Consider the following 22,759-nt stretch of genomic DNA (forward strand, 5'->3'; position numbering starts at 1 on the left):
TTTTATTATATAGATGCACTTTAAAGTTTTAATTTTTCTTGTTAACTTCCCAAAAATTAGTATCGTTTTTTGGCATTTGTAAAATTATTACTTTGATCGACGTTTTCTCAAAAATGTCTGAACCGATTTCAGAAATTTAAAAGCCATTTGATGTATCTCAATGAGAGCTATCGTTTGTCAGTTTTGTGCGACGATCTGCCAAGCTGTTTCTTTGTAATTTGAAAATACGTGTTAAACTTTTCGTCCACATTTAAGCTCATACTACCGAATCGATTTTAAAAAATCAAAAACTCTTCGAAAGATATTAGTTGGGAATGATGCTGATTGGTTTTAGGTGAAAATCTACCGAACGGTTTTCTTGAAATTAACTGTTAAACAAAAAGTTTAAGCCGCACTTACTGAAATATTGCGGTCTTACGACAAGTAGTTTAAATTCAAAAATTCATTAAAGTTTGAGAAAATGAGTAGATTTTTTTGACGTTTGTTAAAATTAAAATTACACGATTTACATAGTTTAACAATAGAGTACTTGGTCTTAATGAACATACTAAGCCTTTGAAGTACTACGGAAACTGGTTGAATTATAAAAATTATTAATTTTTTAAAATTTGCTTTTAGAAAATACTCCGAGTGTTAGTACGTTTTTAATTATCTGCAATAAATACACTCGGAATACTTTTAATCACTCATAAATTAATTTATTTTTAATTGATGTAGTATGCAAAGTTTGACACGTACTTTTTCATTCAGTTTATTAAGTAATTGTTATATATATATATATATATATATATATATATATATTATTAATAAAGCAAGTCTTGTTAAATGTAGAACTAAAGCAATACTTTGTACCTTGAACTTGCTTATTGGAAACTTTAGAATTACTCAATTTCATTATGTAAGTTTGTTCACGAATTTATGAGAAAAGAGAATTGCATTGTACTATCACTTTCGAATTAAAATAAATTAACAATCGTTTTTGAATGAAATTTGATTATATGTCGGAAATTTATTTTACATGCTAGAATCAACTCACAGGTCAGTAAATTTAAAATGCAGATTCATTTCGCTCTTGTTGTCAATATTGTGTGAGGTTGAGTGCGAGTCCAACCCACACAAGGTAATACTGATATTAAACTTTTAAATAGTATAGTGGACATGTCTTCAGAAAAGCTTTTTATGATAGGGTAGATCGGAGCTTATGAATCCGCCGGTAAAAAGGTCCATCACCGATATTTTAAAAACCAGTTAAAAATTTGTTACCAACAATATTTGAAAGTAGAGGGAAAAAGCATGCATAAACAAACACCACCTTGATACTTACGACATTGCTATCGGGAAAAAAACGGCAATGTTTAAAAATCCATGACAAAAGTATGTTCTTGCGTTGTTATTTATATTGTTGTTCGCTGTTGCAATTGTTGCTTAGTTTTACAGACTTGAATATAATTTAAGTATACGTTATTTGATTATTTTATAAGTTGTATTGTTAATTTTAAGTTAAACTCAAATATTTTATATAACCTTTTTAAAAGCTTACGCTTGAATGGGGTAAAAAAGACCGAACTCAGGCATACCTATAATTCAAGAACAAATAATAGTGGTTAGCCAACAAATGTAAAAATTAAATCCAACTCTGCTTATGAAATACCAGATCAAGGCTAATTACAGTGTTATTTTTTTAAAACTTTAATTGCACCCATGAAATTTATATTTTGCATTGGTTCAGTAATGTAGCTATTACTTTGTAAAAACCCTTTAAAATTAAAATAAAACAATGGACCTGTTTGCCCCTGTTCATCCCAACTTAATCTGGGTACGGGATAAAAAGGACCAGGTTACAAATTTATGAAGAACAGCAAGAAATACATTTCTAGAGTGATAAATTAGATGGGATTTTTACTAAACATAGTCATATAGTTGTTTGTTTGATATGCGTTATTTGTTATGATATAATTGTTTCACAATATAATTGCTCATTGACTTTTACCCCCGCCCTACCCTATCTAACTACTATGAAATGATGGAATAAATTGCTTAAATTTTATTTGTTAAAGTATGTTCAGAAAACATAAAAAAAACGACATATTGTCAAAATCATAAGTCGTAAATCCTAGGTCCATTAAAAACGTTATAAATTTAGATTTTGTCATGTCCCAGAAACTATTAATAATGAATTCAATACATGATAAAATATGACTAATCAAGAAGTGCGATCACTTATACATCAGAATGCAGGTTAAATGCGGTCAAAAAATTCGTCATTCACAAGTATTATATTATATATATATATATATATATATAAATAAATATAAATTAGGGAGGGTCGATTTAAATGTCGCTCAGACACATAGGATTTTCTAATACTAGGGATCAAAATAAGGCACTTTGCTGAAGAAACCATTCCGTTTTCGTCCATTTAGAGTGCCACAATCGTGTCCAAATGTACGACCCCACCCCCACTAAATTACAAAGAACGATCCACCCATGCCCATCATTCAACCCCTGACACCCATACAAAAATTGCAAAAAATTACGTTTTCAGAATTTGACCCAATCATTGGGTGAATGCATGGGACATCAGAATTCATTTTAAAGATATGGTTTCTTCGACAAAGTTTCTTATTTTGATCTCTAGTATACGAAAATCAGCCTTAGCGACTTTTTTTTACTCATAAAAAATCGACCCACCCTAATATATATATATATAGCCAAATTTCTGATTGAACGTTATTCTTATATTAGCAGCATTATTAGTCAAAAATATATGCACAATAAATAATAATAAAAATCTTCTCCAGAAGTTTTGAATATCAAATCAAAAGAAATCAGTGCAGCAGTTTTTGAGAATACGTCGACCAAAGGTCAACTTTTATCCATATACCCAAACACACATACTTTTCCAGAACTGATGCCAAAAGGTTTATTGTAATATATTTGATTTTCAACAAATTGAAATAGTTATCAGAGTTGATAGCTCTTACCGCAAAAATCATTTCTGATTTCATACTTTATTACAAAGAAGTCAAATAGAAATATTGTGCCACTTCTTGCCATAAAAATATACATACAACAATGTAGAAAAAAGACAGATATGAAATTTAATCGAAAAATTTAAACTAAAAAGACATGAAAGTTATAACGCATGCAATATGTTCCTCAAGTTGCATTTTGAACAAGTAACATTATCATGATCTTAATGATTTTAAATTTTAATGATCAAAATTGACTTAGTAATGCAGAGTCAAAGCGTTGTATTTACCACAATACAAAATATATAATCTATTTCTTTTAACGAAAAAATTGAATTAGTCATTATTGAATTAGTGATGAGTCAAAAATCTAATTTCATACTAGTGAATAAATTCTGTTTCTTCTATTATTCTAGTATGTAGTGCAATCAGACAATACTTAGCAATTGAAATTAAACTTGAATTAATTAATACAAACAAATCATAACAAATGTACTTGAACAAAGGACAAAATGTATAATGGAATAATTTTTGGTGTCATCAATTATCGTCAAATTACGCTCCTGTTCACGCATATATAAATATTTTATTCGAACAACGTAATGAATTTATAATCCACCTTTAATCACAATTGCTCGATAAATACCCGTGCTAATAGAAGCGATAGTCAATCATTGATCGATCATCCATCAATGACGATCAGTATTGTAAACCAAAAAAAATCAAACGTGATCATTAAACAATATTAGGTACATCACTATCCGCAATTTGTGCGGAGGATTTGTCTCAAGTGTAAAAATAATAGTTCAAAATGTCTATGATAATTGAAAGTACGACTTGGGGATGGGGTATGGGTTTAAGTTCAACGCCAATTTTGGCAGCACTATTAGTGGTTTCGGCAGTTCTATATGCTATCCATTACTACCAAATGCAAAGTAGGCTGCGCAAACTAGGAGATAAAATTCCAGGACCACCAACTGTACCATTCTTAGGAAACGCCTTGATGGCTTTGGGAAAATCTCCTCATGGTGAGTGGAAATTTATTATAAGGCTTTTATCTATCTTAAATAGAACATTAATGATCAAAATATAGTAACAACTTTAGAGATTTTTTTTCATCATTTTATCGTTGATTGACAATGCAAAGCCATGTGATTACCAAATACTGGTTAATTACCAACCATTTCTTATAAAGTTTTCAAGAATTTAATGTGAAATCATTGTTTTCTAGAAATATTATCAAATTGTCATCTTTTGCTCATGATATGTTTCTACCTTTGTAAGAAAAGATATCGCATTCAAAATCGTGTTAACAAGATTGTTTATTAACATGTTTCATCTTTCTATTACAGAAGTGTTGCAGACTGCCCTCAAAATGTCTATGGATATAAAAGACTCTGTTGGCAGAGCATGGTTCGGCAACAAATTGATTGTTTTCTTGTGGCATCCTGATGATGTTGAAATTGTCTTAGGTAGCCACGTTCATATTGATAAATCAGATGAATACAGATTCTTCAAACCTTGGCTTGGAAACGGTCTACTCATCAGCACAGGTAATGAAAAAGAAACTGAATGATCATATAACATGGTCACATAACAAAACAATATTAATGTCCATATTTATTGTTTCGCTCTTAGGAGAAAAGTGGAGAGCCCACAGAAAACTGATCGCCCCTGCCTTCCACCAAAATGTATTGAAGAGTTTCATTCGAGTATTCAATAATAACAGTCGGGCTGTTGTTCAAAGATTGCAGAAAGAAGTTGGCAAAGAATTCGATGTTCATGATCATTTAAGTCAGACCACAGTCGATATTTTATTGGGTTAGTTTTCTAAAAAAAAATAACATCCTAGATTTATATCGCTAATACACACCTGAAATCTTAAAACAAACTAAGATTACAATCGTCAATCTCCATTGATTTTTCTTTTATTATTAAAAGTGTTAAACCTTTTATTATTAATAGTATGGAATTGTTTTTTTCAATTTTTCAGAAACTGCTATGGGAATCAGCAGAAAAACACATGACCAATCTGGCTTTGACTATGCTATGGCTGTCATGAAGTAAGAATTTTATTCTAACAAACTAAAATTATATAAAATGTTTTCAGTATTAATTGTATTTTCTTTATATCATAGGATGTGTGAAATTTTGCACTTGAGACATTACAAATTATGGTTACGATTTGATACAATTTTCAACTGGACTAACTTCGCAAAGAAACAAGAACAACTACTAGGCATTATTCACGGTTTAACTTCAAAAGTAAGTCATAGAAAATTTGGAATTTAATAAACAACATTATTTTATCAGTATCGGTATTTTGCCTTGAGGCAAGTTACGTGCCCTTCCCGATATGTCTAAATAATCGACTTAATCATAAAAAATAAATTAATTTATGAGAGATTAGAAGTATTCTGAGTGAATTTATTATATATAATTAAAAACGAACGAACACGTTAACTCGGAGTATTTTCTAAAAGCAAATTTTCAAAAATCAATGATTTTTATAATTGAACCAGTTTTCGTAGGACTTTAATGGTTTAGTATGTTCATTAAGATCAAGTACTCTATGTTATACCAAGTAAATCGTCTAATTTTAATTTCAAACCTCAAAAAAACTCCTCATTTTCTTAAACTTTAATGATTTTTTAAAATTAAACTACTTGTCGTAAGGCCGTAATATTTCAGTAAGCTCTATAAGACCATGATATATAGCGCCAAAAAATGTTCCATAAAAATCGGCCTGATTTTTTTTTTCAACAGTTAATTACAAGCTCGGTAGATTTTCCCCTAAAACTAATCAGTATCGTACCCAACTAATATCTTTCGAACAGTTTTTGAATTTTTAAAATCTATTCGGTAATATGCTTAAATGTGGACGAAAAGTTTAAGAATTTTTTCTAAATTACAAAGAAACGGCTGGACCGATCGTCGCACAGAGACAATAATTATCATTGAGATACATCAAATGGCTTTTAATTTTCTGAAATCGGTTCAGGCGTTTTCGAGCAAACGTCGATTCGGCGCAAAAAAATCTGTTCACATTTTCTAAATTAGTCTCATTCGATTCAGAATGGCTTGAAACGTCGAGAAAACATACTTCTTCGGAAAAATAATATATCATTACTTGTTCTGAAAGAGAATGAATCATTCCACGCCTCTAATAAAAATTGATGATGATGGTTTCAGGTATTGAAATTGAAAAAAGAAGAATTCATTCAAAACAGCATTGATGGAAAATATTCTCCAGACTATTTCAAAAAGATCACTGCTGAAACTGAAAGGGAAAATGCAAGAGAATTGAACACAAACCAACCAAAAACTGGATTACGTGACGATTTGGATGACATTGACGAAAACGATGTTGGTAAGTTGATAAAAAATAAATTCTGTCCTTTTGGCATTCATTTAATATTTTGATGCAGAGAATCCTAATATATGTTCCTTATAGGTGAAAAACGTCGTTTGGCTTTCTTGGACCTTATGATTGAATCTGCTCAAAATGGCGCTCCCATTACTGACAAGGAAATCAAAGAACAAGTTGATACCATTATGTTTGAGGTAAAATATATCTTTATAAGTTATGTTTCATAAAAATCGTGACAAAATATTCTGATGATTTTTAATAATCGTAGTTGATGAAGTCTCCGATCCTTTAAACTAGAAAAATTGCCCTTAATGAAAATATCGCAAGATCATAAATCTGATTACATGCGGCATAAAAAATGTATTCAAATATATTCTTTGAAAAAGCAACAGATTTAAATTTAATCGAGCAAGGGTTAAAAAAGTGCAAGTTAATTATCAAAACTTTTCAGAGCAATTCGAACACTTAATCATCGTTTTAAAAAATATTGTATGTTAATTTTATTCATGGTAAACTCCTTCACAAAAAGTATAATAATTCATTATCATACATTAACAATGCTATTCGGCGAACAAATAAGATCAAATGTCGCATATGCATTTTAATAAAATTCATTAATTAAGAATTACAAGGTGCAAATGATTCTTCAGTTTTTCGGTGACCTCTGGCTGTTAATTATTACAAGTGTTTATGTTAATATATTTCTTGTTTTGGATAAATAATTTTGTGGAATAAGAAGTATATCGGATTCGATCCATTTCTGAAAGAAAAATGATTATAAACATTTATGATAGTTATTCGAAAAATTATTTTGATCAATCGAATAAATAGTAACCGATCTGCAATAATAGTTTATAATCAATTTAATATCTATAACTTTTCGAATTACTAAGATAAATACGCCTAAAGTTTTTGATGTCAATATCAAATCAATATCAACTTTTGAAAATTTTGTAATATTTTGCTAAGTTCCACTTTTATTTAAGATCAAATATAACACATATTTCAAATCTGACCAGTTGAATAATTTTGAAAATTTCAACTTTTAATAATTTTGGCATATAAAAGAGTTTTTTTTTCTTTTTTTTTAACAGCAATCAGAACCTTACGTCCTATGAGCTGTTGGGCTGAAACTTCTCCTTTCTTCGTATTTTTTAGATGGTAACCCAATGGTTAATCCATCCATATTTGATGATTTTTTGTTATTAGATTTAATCTAATAGGGCTGACTTTTTATTGGTGCAGCAATGCCGGGCAAGGGCTATTTTTACTTAGAAATATATTGCTATCTATATTTCCAAGTGAAAATCGTTGTCAGTGCTGCCTGACAACAGGCTGCTCGAAATGGGTATCGAACCCTGCACCTTTTATTCAGGTCCCACAGCTCTCAACCGCTTACCTACAGGCTAACCCAAATAAAAAAAATTGGATCAATTTTCTCTCTCGGTTCTAGGGCCACGATACCACTGCCGCCGGATCAAGTTTCGTCATGTGCTTGTTAGGAATCCATAAAGACATCCAAGACAAAGTATACCAAGAAATCTATGATATATTTGGAGACTCCGATAGAGATTGCACTTTCGCTGACACCTTGCAATTGAAGTATTTGGAAAGGGTTATTTTTGAATCTCTTAGGATGTACCCACCAGTACCAATCATCGCCAGGACACTTAAACAAGATGTTCCACTTAGTAAGTAAAAGACAAACTTCCAAACTCATTTGTGAAAACTAAGAACTAATTTCCCCTGAATCTATTTCTACTGAATTTTGCATAAATCAAAGTAACTTCTGCAGACATTACCATGTTGCTTAATTTCATTTCAGAATCTAAGAATCTAGTTGTACCAGCAAATTGCACTGTAGTTATTCCCACACTCAAGATGCACCGTAATCCCGATATATTCCCAAATCCTGATGTATTCAATCCTGATAATTTCTTGCCCGAAAATAGTTCATCCAGACATTACTACAGTTATATTCCATTCAGTGCTGGACCAAGAAGTTGTGTTGGTGAGTAACATACATTCTCCAGTAAAACTATTTTTTAATCACGAAAACCTTTAAAAAATATTAATTTTGGATTTGGTTTTTGATATTTTCCCATATAATAAATTATTGAATGTAAGGATTGATACTTGTTCTAAATCTGATGTGCCAATAATACATTAGATGATAGACAGGACTAGAAACACATCCCAAGTCTTTTTGAATGGTTGTTCTATTAACTGCGGATTCTAGCATTATTTTATACAAATCTCCAATTTCTTCTATAGAAGTTATATTGCTTTCTTTTTTATTTAGTTAGTTTATTTATTTGTATTTCCTTCACAGGTCGTAAATACGCAATGTTGAAATTGAAGGTCTTGATCTCCACAATTTTGCGTAATTACCGCATTAAGTCAAATCTGACAGAAAAAGATTTCGTATTGCAAGGTGATATTATTCTAAAGAGGACTGATGGATTTAGGATTGAAATTGAACCAAGAACCACAAAAGTTTGTTGAATGTTGACTGACTCCTGCTGTTAAATTTATTTAGATAATATTAAAACTGTTAAATAATGTCTATGTATAGAAGAATGTTGAATTTTATAAATAATTAAAATATTATAATATTTATTTTATATAAATGTATACATATGTTTATATATGAATATAAATTAATATTTTGCATGTATTGTTGATGATGTATATTATATATAAATATAATACACGCTGACAATAAATTTCCTTTTTTAATTATTTCGAATAAATTTTTACTTTCAGTTCTAATAATCAATTATAATAAAAGTGATATAAATTTTTATAAGTTTATGTGATATCCATACGTTTATGCGCTGATTAAGAATTTTTATTTGTTTATTATTTGACGATTTTTTTTTTTTTTTTTTATTTATTTTGCAATATATACATCTCCATATCTCAGTCAGACAGGGGTGCATGGTATGTATGAATTTTGGCATACCTTAGAAAAAATGAACGTGTGTGTGTATGTGGGTGTGAGTGTGTGTGTGCGGATACAAATTTTCGTCGACGTCAATCAATTAATCGTTATACATTAATAAAAATGGTATAATTTTTTATAAGTGTATGTGATATCCATACGTTTAATTATTTATTATTTGACGAATTTATGGAACTTTTCAGATTGATAACGTTCATGATCTGAACAAAAGTCTTATAATAATATTGTCTTACTGAAAGTGGTTTAATTATAAAATTTAAATTTAATTATGAAAATTAAAATTTGGAATAATAGGCCGTTTCAAAATAGAAAATTTTCTCGTCATAAATTTAAATTCGATTATTCATACACATATCGGAAAGTTGTTGCAACTTGCTTGAAGAAAAATGCCTAGTTATTTATTAGACCAAAAATATTTTTTAACTTATTCAAATAAGTATATGTATAATAAATAATCTAATAAATAGCTAGTAGTAAGTGGCATTTTCCCTTTAAGGCAAGTTGCAAAAACTTCCCAAAATCAATTAATCAAATTCAAATTCAACGAGGAAAAAGCTGGAATTGCATTGATTTTTATTAGATTAAAATGTACTAATTAAATATGTGTTTTTTCGCTGTTTTTCAAGAAATTGTAATCTGGTCCTTCTTGTCCCTCAAGGGTCCAATAGTCCAATGTATTATTTTAATTTCAAAGGAATTTTACAAAATAAAAGCTACAGATACAAATTTTTGTCGACGATTTAGAGAACACGGTTCAAGCGATTTCAATAATTCAAAAAACATTCGATTGCTGTTTATAAGGAGACGTGCTGATTTGTTTTTGGCATAGGCAGGTCTAGGCGTTACGAAGATACGGGGCAAAAAGTGTCACAAACGGTAACTCGGATTTTAAGAGAACGGAGTGTCTGATTTTAATAATTCAAAAAACATTTTACTTGATTTGGCAAGATGAACAACTGATTAAATTTTCATGAAGGCAGGTCTAGAGGTTTCGAAGATCTAGTGAAAAAAGTAAAAAAAGCCATTTGGCGGTCAAAAATGATTATTAGACATATGCACATAAAATTATCAGATATTTTATAGAGATTTTATTAACAATAAGTATAAATTTTGTTTGCATTCCTATGGGTTCCGTACCAATGTTAGTCCGTTAGATTGCTTTGAAAAAAGTTGATAACTTCCAAAATATTTCAAAATAAAGAAAACATTTTTTCGAAAAGTCTTTTTTCAAAAAAATTTTTTTTTTTCAAAAATTTATGGTTTCTCAAAAATCTAATTTTTTCAAACTAAATTTTTTTCAAAAATGTTAATCTTTTTAAAAAAAAAATTGTTACGGGAAGTTCCAGCAATTTGCTGGAATGGTACTGTTGTTGCCATGTGCTCCACCAGTTTTAAAATGTAACCGTCATATTATGTCAATATTTTTGACAAATGTCAAAAATAGAAGCTGTCAGTTTGACAGATAACGTCCACGCTACAAAACGAAAACACCTAACCTTTATACATAGTTTTATTCATTAATCATGTATAGTTTAAATAATATTTAGTATGTATTTTTAATTTTAACAAAGTGACATACCATTTATATATAAAATATAAAAATTAATATAATAATTCTATTGCCAAAGAAGAAGATTGTGTGATAAGAACTACCATGTAGTACAAAACAAGTATAATTTACTTAGGAACAAGCGACAAAAATCCGTATAGAAAATATGGAATCTAAGATAAATATTGACGATAATTCCAAGACCAAATCGAATGAACAAAGTATTAAATTTTTTGGACTAGATTTAACCAATTACTCCCCAACTAACCGATTTCTTGTGTGCTGTGTTGGAGTTTTCTTTTTTTATCTGCTTTATGGCTATTTACAAGAATTAATTTTTACTCTAAAAGGATTCGAACCTTATGGATGGTTTCTGACTTTAATACAATTTTTTTACTATAGCATATTTGGATTAATTGAAATTAATCTGACTAATAATTTTAAAAGAAAGATTCCTATGAAGGTTTATTTATTGTTGGCTGGTTTAACACTTGGCACAATGGGATTTTCAAATGCTTCTCTTGGTTATTTAAATTATCCCACCCAAGTCATATTTAAATCATGCAAGCTTGTGCCAGTATTAATAGGCAGTATTTTAATTCAAGGCAAACGATACAAAGCTTTGGATTTTGTAGCGGCTATATTGATGTGTGTGGGATTAACTGAATTCACTTTAGGTATTATTAACATAGCTAACCATCAAAAACAAATGCAGCATGTAGCTACATTTTAATACTTCCATTACACTAATTTTTAATTATTGATCACAGCTGATTCTAGAATGTCTCCAAATTTTAACACAACGGGCATAATCATGATTTCATTAGCATTGTTATGTGATGCTGTCATAGGAAATGTTCAAGAAAAAGCAATGAAAGACTTTTCAGCTACAAATGCAGAAGTAGTATTATACTCGTATTCCATTGGATTTGTATATTTGCTTGTAATACTATTGTTGTCGAACAACTTATTTAATGGAATACAGTTTTGCTCCATGGTAAGTATTAAAATCTCAAATGATTTTGTAAACAGAAGGAGGTAGTTTAAGAAATAAGATATTTTAATTGTAAGTGAAAAGAAATTTACTTGATTTATTTCAGCATCCATATGAAACATATGGCTATGGATTGTTATTCAGTTTAACTGGCTACTTAGGTATACAAATTGTTCTAACATTAGTACGAACATGTGGTGCACCCACAGCTGCTTCGGTAACAACAGCAAGAAAAGGAGTCACTATAGCTCTTTCATTTGTATTTTTCAACAAACCTTTTACTATGCAGTAAGTATTTAATTTTATTTAACACCAACTACATTATACTTTGAATATTAAAATGTTAAACCATTTTTTGCTTCAGATATTTATGGTCTGGTGGTATAGTCCTCGCAGGAATTTATCTAAACATGTATAGCAAAAGGAATCCAGATGCATTTAATCAAATTAAGCAAAGTTTTAATAGGTTATATTATAGTATTAATGATAGAATTAAAATACGAACACATTCATCTAACAGAAGGCTGTTAATCAATATATAATTAAAAGTGATAAATTGCCATAGATAAATAAACAAGTTTATAATGAAGACTTTTTTTCTTGTATAAAAAATACAAGTTATAAACAAAATTTTATTTTTAATTAATCAAGATTTTCTTTTTAACGACTTTTCACTTTTGCCCTTGATCATTATAATAGTTGTACAATTATTATATTGATAATACTTAAATATTAAATACAAAAATACTAATGTTTCTTTACGCATATAGATCGAGAAATCTGGTATAATAGTAATAAATGTTGTACCCTAAGTTTTCTCAAACTATTGCTTAAAAATTAAGCAATTTGTTAATAAATTGAGTGAAAATAAATTCTGTTAATATTCAATAGAGCCTTGTGATACTAATAAAGTCTTTGAAACCTTGAGAATAAAAGAAAAGATTTGGATGTAAAGTAACATATTCACATATAATGTGATCAAATAAAAATTTGAAACAATGTGCAAATGTCTTAACCAAAATCAAACACTAACAATTAATATTAAGTATACAAAACTTACATAACTGCCATTTTCTCTCAACTGCACAAGTATTAAAAAATCCCATGATTTGAAATTTTATGAGAAACACTATTTTTCACTATCACTTTTCTTTCCTAAACTGAGATCTTATTTAATTTGAGGTCCTAAAACTGGTGTTAACCTCTGATAAGTTTGACTTAACGGCCAAATCGCTAAAAACCGTTAACAAGAAAGTTAAAATTCTGGCGCGCGATTTAAAAGTTTTGTAGTAATTATTTTTATGTATTTTGAAATAATATATAAAAGAAATATTAGTACAATTAATGCATTAATTTAATTACGCAATTAAACATTATTTTCATACACTAATGAGCAAAAATGATTTTTGATTGAAGCAAAAATGGACTCGATTGTGATTATACCTAGTATAGGCAAGAATAAATTATATAAGTAATTTAAGTATATATTTAATATATTTCTTTAAAATGTAAAATACAAGTAGAAAAATTCAGAATAACATATAAGTCAGTCCAATGTTAAAACCGATGTCATTAGCAGGCCCTGAAATGAGATAGAATATTTATTGATATTTTCTTGATTCATTGATATTTTCTTGATTCATTGATATTTCCTATACATATATCAATAAATTATTAAAATACTTAATTCTGAAGTTTTTTTTGCTATAAATACATTTCTTATTCTTCTATTGAGAGCTATTCTTAAGAGTAATTTTAAAATTCAATTGCAATTACTCTTTAAATGCTTGAAACCATATAATTTTAAGTAGCAAAACATTTTAAGAAACATTTAATTTAATAAAATATTGCTAATATATATGCCAATAAATCAACTGCATCAATGTACATTCATATCACAAATACAAATAAATGGAAATATATATAAAAATTATTCTATAATTATGATGATTATCGAGTATAATTGAGATGTATTTATGTATATATATGTATATATATATACATATATATATTTATATATATATATATACATATATATTTATATATATATATACATATATATACATATATATATATTTATATATATATACATATATATATATATATATATATATATATATTATATACCTAAACCGTTTGCTAATTTTTATGTTGAAAAAGTTTATACATGTGAGTCTTATAGCCTTCAAATGCGGATATTGATAACATTTTGCCTCTGTTGTTCGAAGATATTGAATTTAGAAAACAAATATTAAGACAAACCAAGTAATAATTTTCTGATAAATTAAGTAATACATATTAGTTTTAGATAGATAAATATTTATAGTGTACAAATGACTATACACTGCAATAAGTGCAAATGATACAAATAAAATTCACAAGAAATCTCATATTTAGTAATACATTGTATTTTTAAAATTATATATATATATATATATATATATATATATATATTTAATCTGTTAACATACCAGTATGTGAATCAAAATCAGCAATGTGCTTGCAGCAACCCAGCACCAAGCAAACCCCAAACACAAGAAAGTTCTTGTTTGTTGAACTTGTAGTAATATATAATAAAAGAAATAATAAATAACAAGTAAAATTACAGTGAGAAATTATAAAAAATTGCAGCATATTAGTAAAGGCAAATTACCCTTCAAATAAATCACACAATTTACACTCGAGTGTATATGGATATGGAAAATCGTAAAAGTAATCGGACAAAATGTATTTATTATTATTTTATATGTTTCAGCGTAGTATGATAAAACTTTCAAGCACAAAAGTATTAAATTGTATAATGAGTATTCAAATCACATATTATTATACAAGGATACCATTACCACAAATCCTGCTAATCAAAACCACCTCAATCCATGTCCAATAGAAGTCCAAATACGTTTTCAATTTAGTAGATTAGATTTAATTTAGATAGATTCTTTAGTAAAATGTGGGTTTTCTACATCTCAATGAAGGCTCAAAACCTTAGCAATTTAAAATTTGAAAAATATTTGATAATTTTCATACTCACACCACATTACATCAACTTCGATCGGTTTTGGTTCCTCCTCGCGAATACTGTAACGTCTTCGGCCGCCGGAATCCAATGCTTTTTGTATCTCATCGCTCATATTATTATATGGTTCTGTAGGGTTTACCAGAGTATCTAGTGCAAAACCTAGATAGAGGCAAAATCTATCAATTTTTTTTATTTCACTCCATAACTGACTAAGTTTTGCATATGATAATATTAAAGAAATTATATCTCACCTAATCCAAGAAGCCTATCAGATCGTAAGTACATCAAGTAGCTGAGCACTACATAAAACGCTGTGAGAACATATGCTGAAACTTCTAAGCAATAAATCAGCAGAGCAATCTGAAAAACGCAGTTTTTTGCAGCTTATATTTTGCTTGAATGAATAAAGAAAAATAATCAATAATAAATTTATGATAAACTCGATTATAGTCACATATATCATGATAGACAATTGAGAATTTGAAAAATAAATAATATAATTAATAAATATAATTTCTTTTAAATCTCGTCAGAATTTCGAGAAACCGAAGTAGAAATTGAAATTTTCGAAATGTATTGATATTCTTATTATCTTGAATAGCCTAAAGTTTGTATGATATTATTTGTAATAACCAGAGTGGTGTTGTTGAGCCGGAACGCGCCGGAACATCGTTCCGGCAAATCATTTTTGGGCCGAAACGCGTTCCGGCAAACAAAACAAAAAAATATCGCTACATACAAAAAGCTATTTGATAAGTGAATTTTATGATTTATAATATAACTAAGTTTTGTTAAACGTTCCTATTATTAAAATAAATATACATATATAGGCACAAAATGGGTTTTGTAATGATTTTTGTTTCTTTCATAAGAACCGCCGGTTTTTGGATCGGATTTTTAATTTTAGGGTTCCGTTAAAAAAAATGTTAGCACAACACGGTAATAATATGTTTAGTAAATACACACTTGATATTATCAATATATATATATATATATATATATATATATATATAACAACTAATGTTATATCTATGTGGACAAGTAATGAATTCAAATAACTATTAAACTTACAAAACATTTAATCAGTTTTCGCTGAGCCGGACCCCACTCTTTGTCGTAAGCTGATCTTGCAATTATCCAATTCAATACTGCTAAAACAAGAACTCCAAAAATTAATAAATTAGAGAGGTAACGAATGCCAAACAACCTAAAAATAGTACCAATTTATATTATAATATAATTTAAAAATTATAAATATAATATTTTTTAAATAAGCAAAAAGACTTACTCTGGACATCTTTGTCCAATTGTAAGGGCATAGTTCAGAATTGCGTTGAGCGGTTCCGTGGAAACCAGTACGAATAGGGAAGCGCAACCCACCATCGACAAGCTTACAACGGTTGGTTCTCTCATAGGAATCATGATTGGAATCTGGGTTGGAATTAAAATTTTTAATAAAAAAAATTGAATTTGAAATTAAATACAAAATAATTAAATATAAATATAAAACTAAATATTTGTTATTTATCTTCTATATATATAAAAATAAGTCGGGTTTTCCTTCCTGACGAAATAACTCTAGATCGCACGAACCGATTTCGACAATTTTGCATTCTTTGGAAAGGTCTCGGGCTCCGCAAGGTTTATAGCTAAGAAAATTAGTGGTGCATGGCATCGTGCCCTAATGTATATTGCTGGAACTTCACGCACCGCAATTAAAAATTCGAGTAATAAAAATAATCAATAATTGTTTTAAATAATTGCAAATACATTATCTTCTATATATATAAAAATAAGTCGGGTTTTCCTTCCTGACGAAATAACTCCAGAACGCACGAACCGATTTCGACAATTTTGCATTCTTTGGAAAGGTCTCGGGCTCCGCAAGGTGCCCTAATGCAAATTGCTGGAACTTCACGCACCGTAATTAAAAATTCGAGTATTAAAAATAATCAATAATTGCAATTGTTTTAAATAATTGCAAATAGATTATCTTCTATATATATATAATATATATATATATATAAAAATAAGTCGGGTTTTCCTTCCTGATCAAAATTTTCCTTTTCAAATATAAAATAAACAAAAAATTTCTTCATCTTTCTCACGAAACCATCTGGTGGCGAAACGGAGTTCGTCGGGTTTGCTAGTACAAATATAGATTTTACTTATAAAACATTTAGTATATAATAACAAAAAAATGCTAGTTTTATAAAAGTCTAGTTTTGTTTAAAATCAGCTTTTCCCACCATCGAAAATTATCAAACAAATCTTTTAATTAAAGTTGAAAATGAATATTTAATACTTTTATTTGTAATACTAATAGTATTACAAATGCCAAAAAACGTGTTACCGTTTTTGGCATTTTTTGCCCCGTATCTTCGGAACGGCTAGACCTGCCTCAACCAAAAACTAATCAGCACGTCTCCTTATCAGTACGAATCGAATGGTTTTTAAATTATTTAAATCGGTTTGACCGGTGTTCTCGAAATCGTCGACGAAAATTGTATCCGAACACACACACGCACACATACACACATACATCCATTTTCTCTAAGGTATGCCAAAATATTCAGAAACCTTTGAAACGTCGAGAAATGCAAAAATTGTCATTTTCGATTTGTTTGCGATTACTATAACTTACTCTACGGGAAGTTAAAAAATCGCTACATGCAGAAAATATATGATAAGTGAATTTTATAATTTATAATTTAGCTAATTTTTATTAAACGTTTCTATAATTGTTATAACATACATATATATGCACAGAATGGATTTTGTAATGCTTTTGATTTCTTTTTTTTATTTTAGCGTTCCGGTAAAAAAAAATTAGCACAACACCACTGATTAGAATCCTATAAAAATCTCATATGATCCTTCAATGGATTCTAATTTTATTACTATTACCATACTATTACTAACATATTAGAATGTATTAGAATTGATCTTTCGCCTACGAATAAACATTGTATGGGAAAAAGATGAAACGTGATTTTTCAAACATTTAAAAACAAAGCGTCGAATATAAAAAAATCAACAGTTTCTTAAAAATGGATAAATTCAGTAACAATGTACTTATTGTTTACTGATACAAATCAATTATGCCACTAACAAGTAAAAGCGTTAATTTCATAAAAATTTGATAAACTTGTGCAATATTATCTAAAATAATGCACTTCAAATGAGCTAAATAAGTATAAATTAATTGTTTAATTAAATTAATTAAATTTAATTAATTAATTTTGGATTACTATTTTGAATTTGATTCAAACACTGTAATTTTTTATTATTAAATTATATTAACTTATTTTTAAATTGTGTGAATGGCCTAATTATTAATATCGCAAAACAAATATATCATATAATGCAAAAAACAATGAAGGTAAACAAACATATCAAACAATACGAGAAACAAATGGGATTGAATACAATTCTCTTTATGTAATTATTTAAACAAATTATGAATACAAGAAGTCAGTACTTTAAATTTACCTGTTTTTAATCGTGTTCACAATACTTGATCAATCTCTGATTTGTCACTTTACACTAAAACAAATGACACTAATAACATTTTACATGTGATACTAATAATGTCACTTGATTATTCAATAAATGATAAATGATCCACACTTGATTTTAGTAATTACTTTTCTAATGAAGAAAACAATAATTCAATCAGTTCAGGCAAAATAAATTTCATTACTACTCGGAAATCTTTTCTTGTTTCTACAAAATGTAATGTATTAGTCAATATTTGTTGAGCATGAAGACATCTATTTTCTATCTATTTACAAAATATATACTAAAACAAATTTGAATCAACATTATTTTACACTGAATAATCAAAATATAATAACATTAATAAATTTAAAACATATATATTATCTATTATATATTACATTTCAATTGGAATTTTGTCACATTTAGGTACAGGGGTTATATTTCAATCTAACACAGAAATATATGTTTTCATATAAATTCGTAATCAATCTCACATGTGATATATGGCACAATCAATTACAAACCCTTATTGTAATAAACTACGTTGATAGGGCATTTAACATGGCACCCGTCTTGGCTATTGATTACCTCCTAAAAAAAAATAGACTTGAAACATAAAGATCAATCTCCATATATAAGTATTTTCTTAATAAAATGTTAAAAAATGAGTTTTAAACAGACTAAAGTACTTTTAACCAACAATAAACTGCATGACTGCAATGAATTAGTTGTATTTTGTTAAACTGTAAAGCTTTAAACTACAAAATATATTATAAAATGAGAAGAACAAACATGATATCCAAAAATTCTTATTTTATTGCAATTGTTTTTCTTCAAAAATTACCTGAAGTTCACATTCAAGTCTGTTCACAGGAATGCTTGCTCTTTGTTCAAATAAAGCACAACACAACGGCGTTGCGAATGTTAAGAAAAATCCAACCAATCCTGAAAAATAAAGAAAGATTATTTATCATTAAATCATTTCTTTGGTGTATAGAGTGTTACATATTTTAATCATGATTTAAAATTTTTCATATAACTGATTTAAATTTAGCAACTAATTGAGGAACGCTAATTAATAAATTTCGGAATTTTGTTGCATATGAGTTTTAAACTAATTAATGCAGAATATAGAAACAAATTTCAAAATTTGCTATTATAATAATTATTATTTATAATTATATTATATTGACAATAATTATTAAAGACTTGGCCAATAATAATAATTGTAACATCAAATATTATTTGCAAAAAAATATAATTATATAGATAATTATAATTTTATTAAGACTATAGTCTTAAAATTTACCTATTTGAATTGGAGCATTTGCCCATGGATACCGGCATAAGGTACCTCTTAACTCCAGATGATTCATAATAATTGGTACACACAACTAAAATAATAATAATAATAAAATATATTACATTTTTCTAAAAATACCATATAAATTTAAAAAAAGATAAATTAAAATATAATCAATTCAATGCAGTAAAACTCATTATGAAACTAGATATAAATGACTGAGAAATCCTGATATGTGTAAATAATCAGTAATTGATAATTAGCTGTTTAGATCAAATTTTCAAGCGTTTATTTCGAAAATGAAGCTTTCACTTTCACTAAAAACTAATCACCAACATGATTTTCAATTGTTATCTTTCAAACAAACTTAAATATTATAATTATAAAACTTTAATATTATTCAATATATAAAAATACTTTTAATTAATATATAACACTTACCATTCCTGGTGCAGCCATACAAACTCTGGAAAATACGACTTGTGCAATTCCTTCCCTTGCAGCGACCTTCGAAGCACCTCGGTCTTTACCATGTTCATCTGTTAACTGAATACCTGAAAGATAAATTATTCACGTTTCATTATTATGAAGAATTCAAAAACTAAATATATATAATACTTTACAAATAATATTAATTTTTAATAAACAAGAAATTTATATATTTAAAGAAGCCTCTAAAAGAACCTCACAATTCACTCTCTTAAATAATATCATTTAACAATTGTTATTTGCCCTATTATTACTTAATACTATAAGTTTTGATTCCCCTTACATTATTTATAAGATATATTTGATCTCCAGTACATCAATATAAATATGCAACAGTATAATTAAAAGACAAGATTTGCTTCTTAAAACCAAAAAAATTATAATACCATTTCGTAGTTCCTGCAAACGCATCATAGGCACGTTGATACAATTGGAAGCTGCAACAGCTGCAAAAGGAACGAATCGGCCAACTACAGGAGGAAACCGCTGAAAAAATAAATTTAAATTTATATACAAACTTATTTTACTTGTAAGAAGACTAATTGCAGATTGCTCTAATTATTTAATACCATGGTGTAAAAATTCTGAGGATCTTATCCTAAGATAAGACCCTCAGATTTATTCATACCCATACCTTTACTAATTTATTCAATGTAAGAGCAGTACCCAACGCACCTCCAGTAGCTAGTACATAAGATGTTAATAATTGTCTGAAACAATTATTAAGATAATTAGCTATATAGCACATAATATAGACTGTACTATAAATTATATTCAATTCTTTTACCCATTACTAATTTCGGAAGAACCTGATCTGTTTGTATAATTGACTAGAGCATTAAATGACTGATTGAGCCACTGCCAGAAGATAACAGCACCAGGTGATTTGTAGAATGTCATCATACCTAATTGTAAAAAATACAATTTATTCATAGATGTATAAAAGATAAAATGTTATGTATTTGATGATGATTGATTACCTCCAGTAATAAGCATATTCATTGGAACTTGAGCAGACATTCGACCAATTAAGTTCATTTTTGCACCAGTATCAGGATGGTAAGCAGAATCATATAATGTTTTAGCTCGCCATAAATCTTCCACTGTTAATGTATTTGGTAGTTTCTCTCCATTTCTAAAAAAATATGCAAATGCATCAGAAAATTATTTATTATTGGTAATAAGAAGAATAAATTAAGATTTCATAAAAAAAATGACCCTTAATATATTATTATATATATATATTAGGGTGGTCCTTAAAATGGTCATTTTCGAATTTCCTTGCTCCCAGGGGCTCAATTGGTTTCAAATTGATAAAAAACAATTCTCTGAAAGTTTTAGCTCTTAATATTAACGTTTAGATAGAGCGCAATTCAATCAAAGTTTGTATGGAAAGAACAAGGAAAAAATTTTGAAAGTTTAAATAAAATGTTTTAGGTATAACTTAGCAACAAATGAATGAGTTTTATTCATTCATTTGTTCGCTAAATTAGATCTAAAAAACCTTTTTAAATTTTTGAAAATTTTTCCATGCTATTTCCATATAAAACTTTGATTAAATTGCGCTCTATCTAAACGTTAATATTAAGAGCTAAAACTTTCAGAGAATTATTTTTTATCTATTTGGAACCATTTGAGCCCCTGGGAGCAAGGAAATTTGAAATGACCCTTTTATTATTTGCATTGCATTATAATTATATGCAATAAGATCCTTCATAAGTATATAAAATAAAAATAAATAACAATCTGTTAATTAAATAGAAGAAACATGTAGATATAAATTAAAAAAAACTAATTGTTTCATAATTTAAAATATAATACTTGAAGTGATTAATATACATTATATATGTAACATATGTAGCATATATATGTAATGATATTTATTTATATATTATTTTTATATCTCAGTCGAGAGGGGGTTTTTGGTATGAAATTAAAGTGTTTGGTAATGATATAAAATGTAAAATTGCTTACCTGTATTTAGTGACGATTTCTCGTGCATGTTCAAGCTGGCTATTTGTGGCAAAAAATATTTAAAGGATTTGTAGTGCCAAAAAAATGTCGTGCCCGATTCCAATACACACTGAAAATTAAACACTATACTTAATACGAGGTTCAAAATTCTTATTGAATTCCAACCTCTGATTCATATCATACACATTATATATAATAACACAAACATATTTATAAAATAGGCACATAAAATCGTAAAATTACTATATTATTATGTAGTGTATTAAATATTATCATTTATTATACCTTTGGTCATATCTTGGTTTATCAATATTAATATTCCTCGGCAAACATGGCCCTTTCAATTCTTTTACCTCTAAGTTATTGTTACTTAATGCAGCTGCTACATTGAGGTCAGTATTTGGCGACATTTTTATTCTAGATTTTATTGGATGAAAATAATCTGCAAAAATAAATGTTTAAGTTTAAAATATGAGTTGATAACTTTCCAAGGAGATAAGCATGTTTTGTAGTTAAGAGAAAATGATATGTATGTGATAAGTGTTAAGTTATGTGCACTAGAAGATAATGGCTAATACAATACAATATAAATGAATTATAAAAATAGATTTATGTATAATGCA

The 22,759-nt window shown here is 28.0% G+C and overlaps 2 protein-coding genes and 1 pseudogene across 2 annotated transcripts; 2 read left to right on the top strand and 1 right to left on the bottom strand.

Moving 5' to 3' along the window:
• The first annotated feature begins 3,975 nt into the window (after positions 1-3,975).
• Positions 3,976-8,361, top strand: LOC113372713 (cytochrome P450 4g15-like). The gene is made up of 9 exons (XM_026613061.1): positions 3,976-4,000; positions 4,325-4,525; positions 4,611-4,793; positions 4,966-5,035; positions 5,111-5,237; positions 6,165-6,342; positions 6,427-6,536; positions 7,796-8,033; positions 8,168-8,361. The coding sequence occupies exons 1-9, from the start codon at positions 3,976-3,978 to the stop codon at positions 8,359-8,361; spliced, it is 1,326 nt and encodes a 441-aa protein (XP_026468846.1).
• Positions 8,362-10,828: 2,467 nt separating this feature from the next.
• On the top strand, positions 10,829-12,392 carry LOC113373814 (adenosine 3'-phospho 5'-phosphosulfate transporter 2-like). Its single transcript, XM_026614088.1, has 4 exons — positions 10,829-11,533; positions 11,627-11,853; positions 11,957-12,138; positions 12,215-12,392. The coding sequence occupies exons 1-4, from the start codon at positions 11,023-11,025 to the stop codon at positions 12,390-12,392; spliced, it is 1,098 nt and encodes a 365-aa protein (XP_026469873.1). The 5' UTR covers positions 10,829-11,022.
• A 6,399-nt stretch (positions 12,393-18,791) lies between these two features.
• LOC113372717 overlaps positions 18,792-22,759 on the bottom strand; it is a 6,682-nt pseudogene continuing 2,714 nt past the window's right edge.

Source organism: Ctenocephalides felis, unplaced genomic scaffold, assembly GCF_003426905.1.
Source record: "Ctenocephalides felis isolate EL2017-DRISC unplaced genomic scaffold, ASM342690v1 CF-g0.4_SCAFFOLD_01604, whole genome shotgun sequence".
NCBI lineage: Eukaryota > Metazoa > Arthropoda > Insecta > Siphonaptera > Pulicidae > Ctenocephalides > Ctenocephalides felis.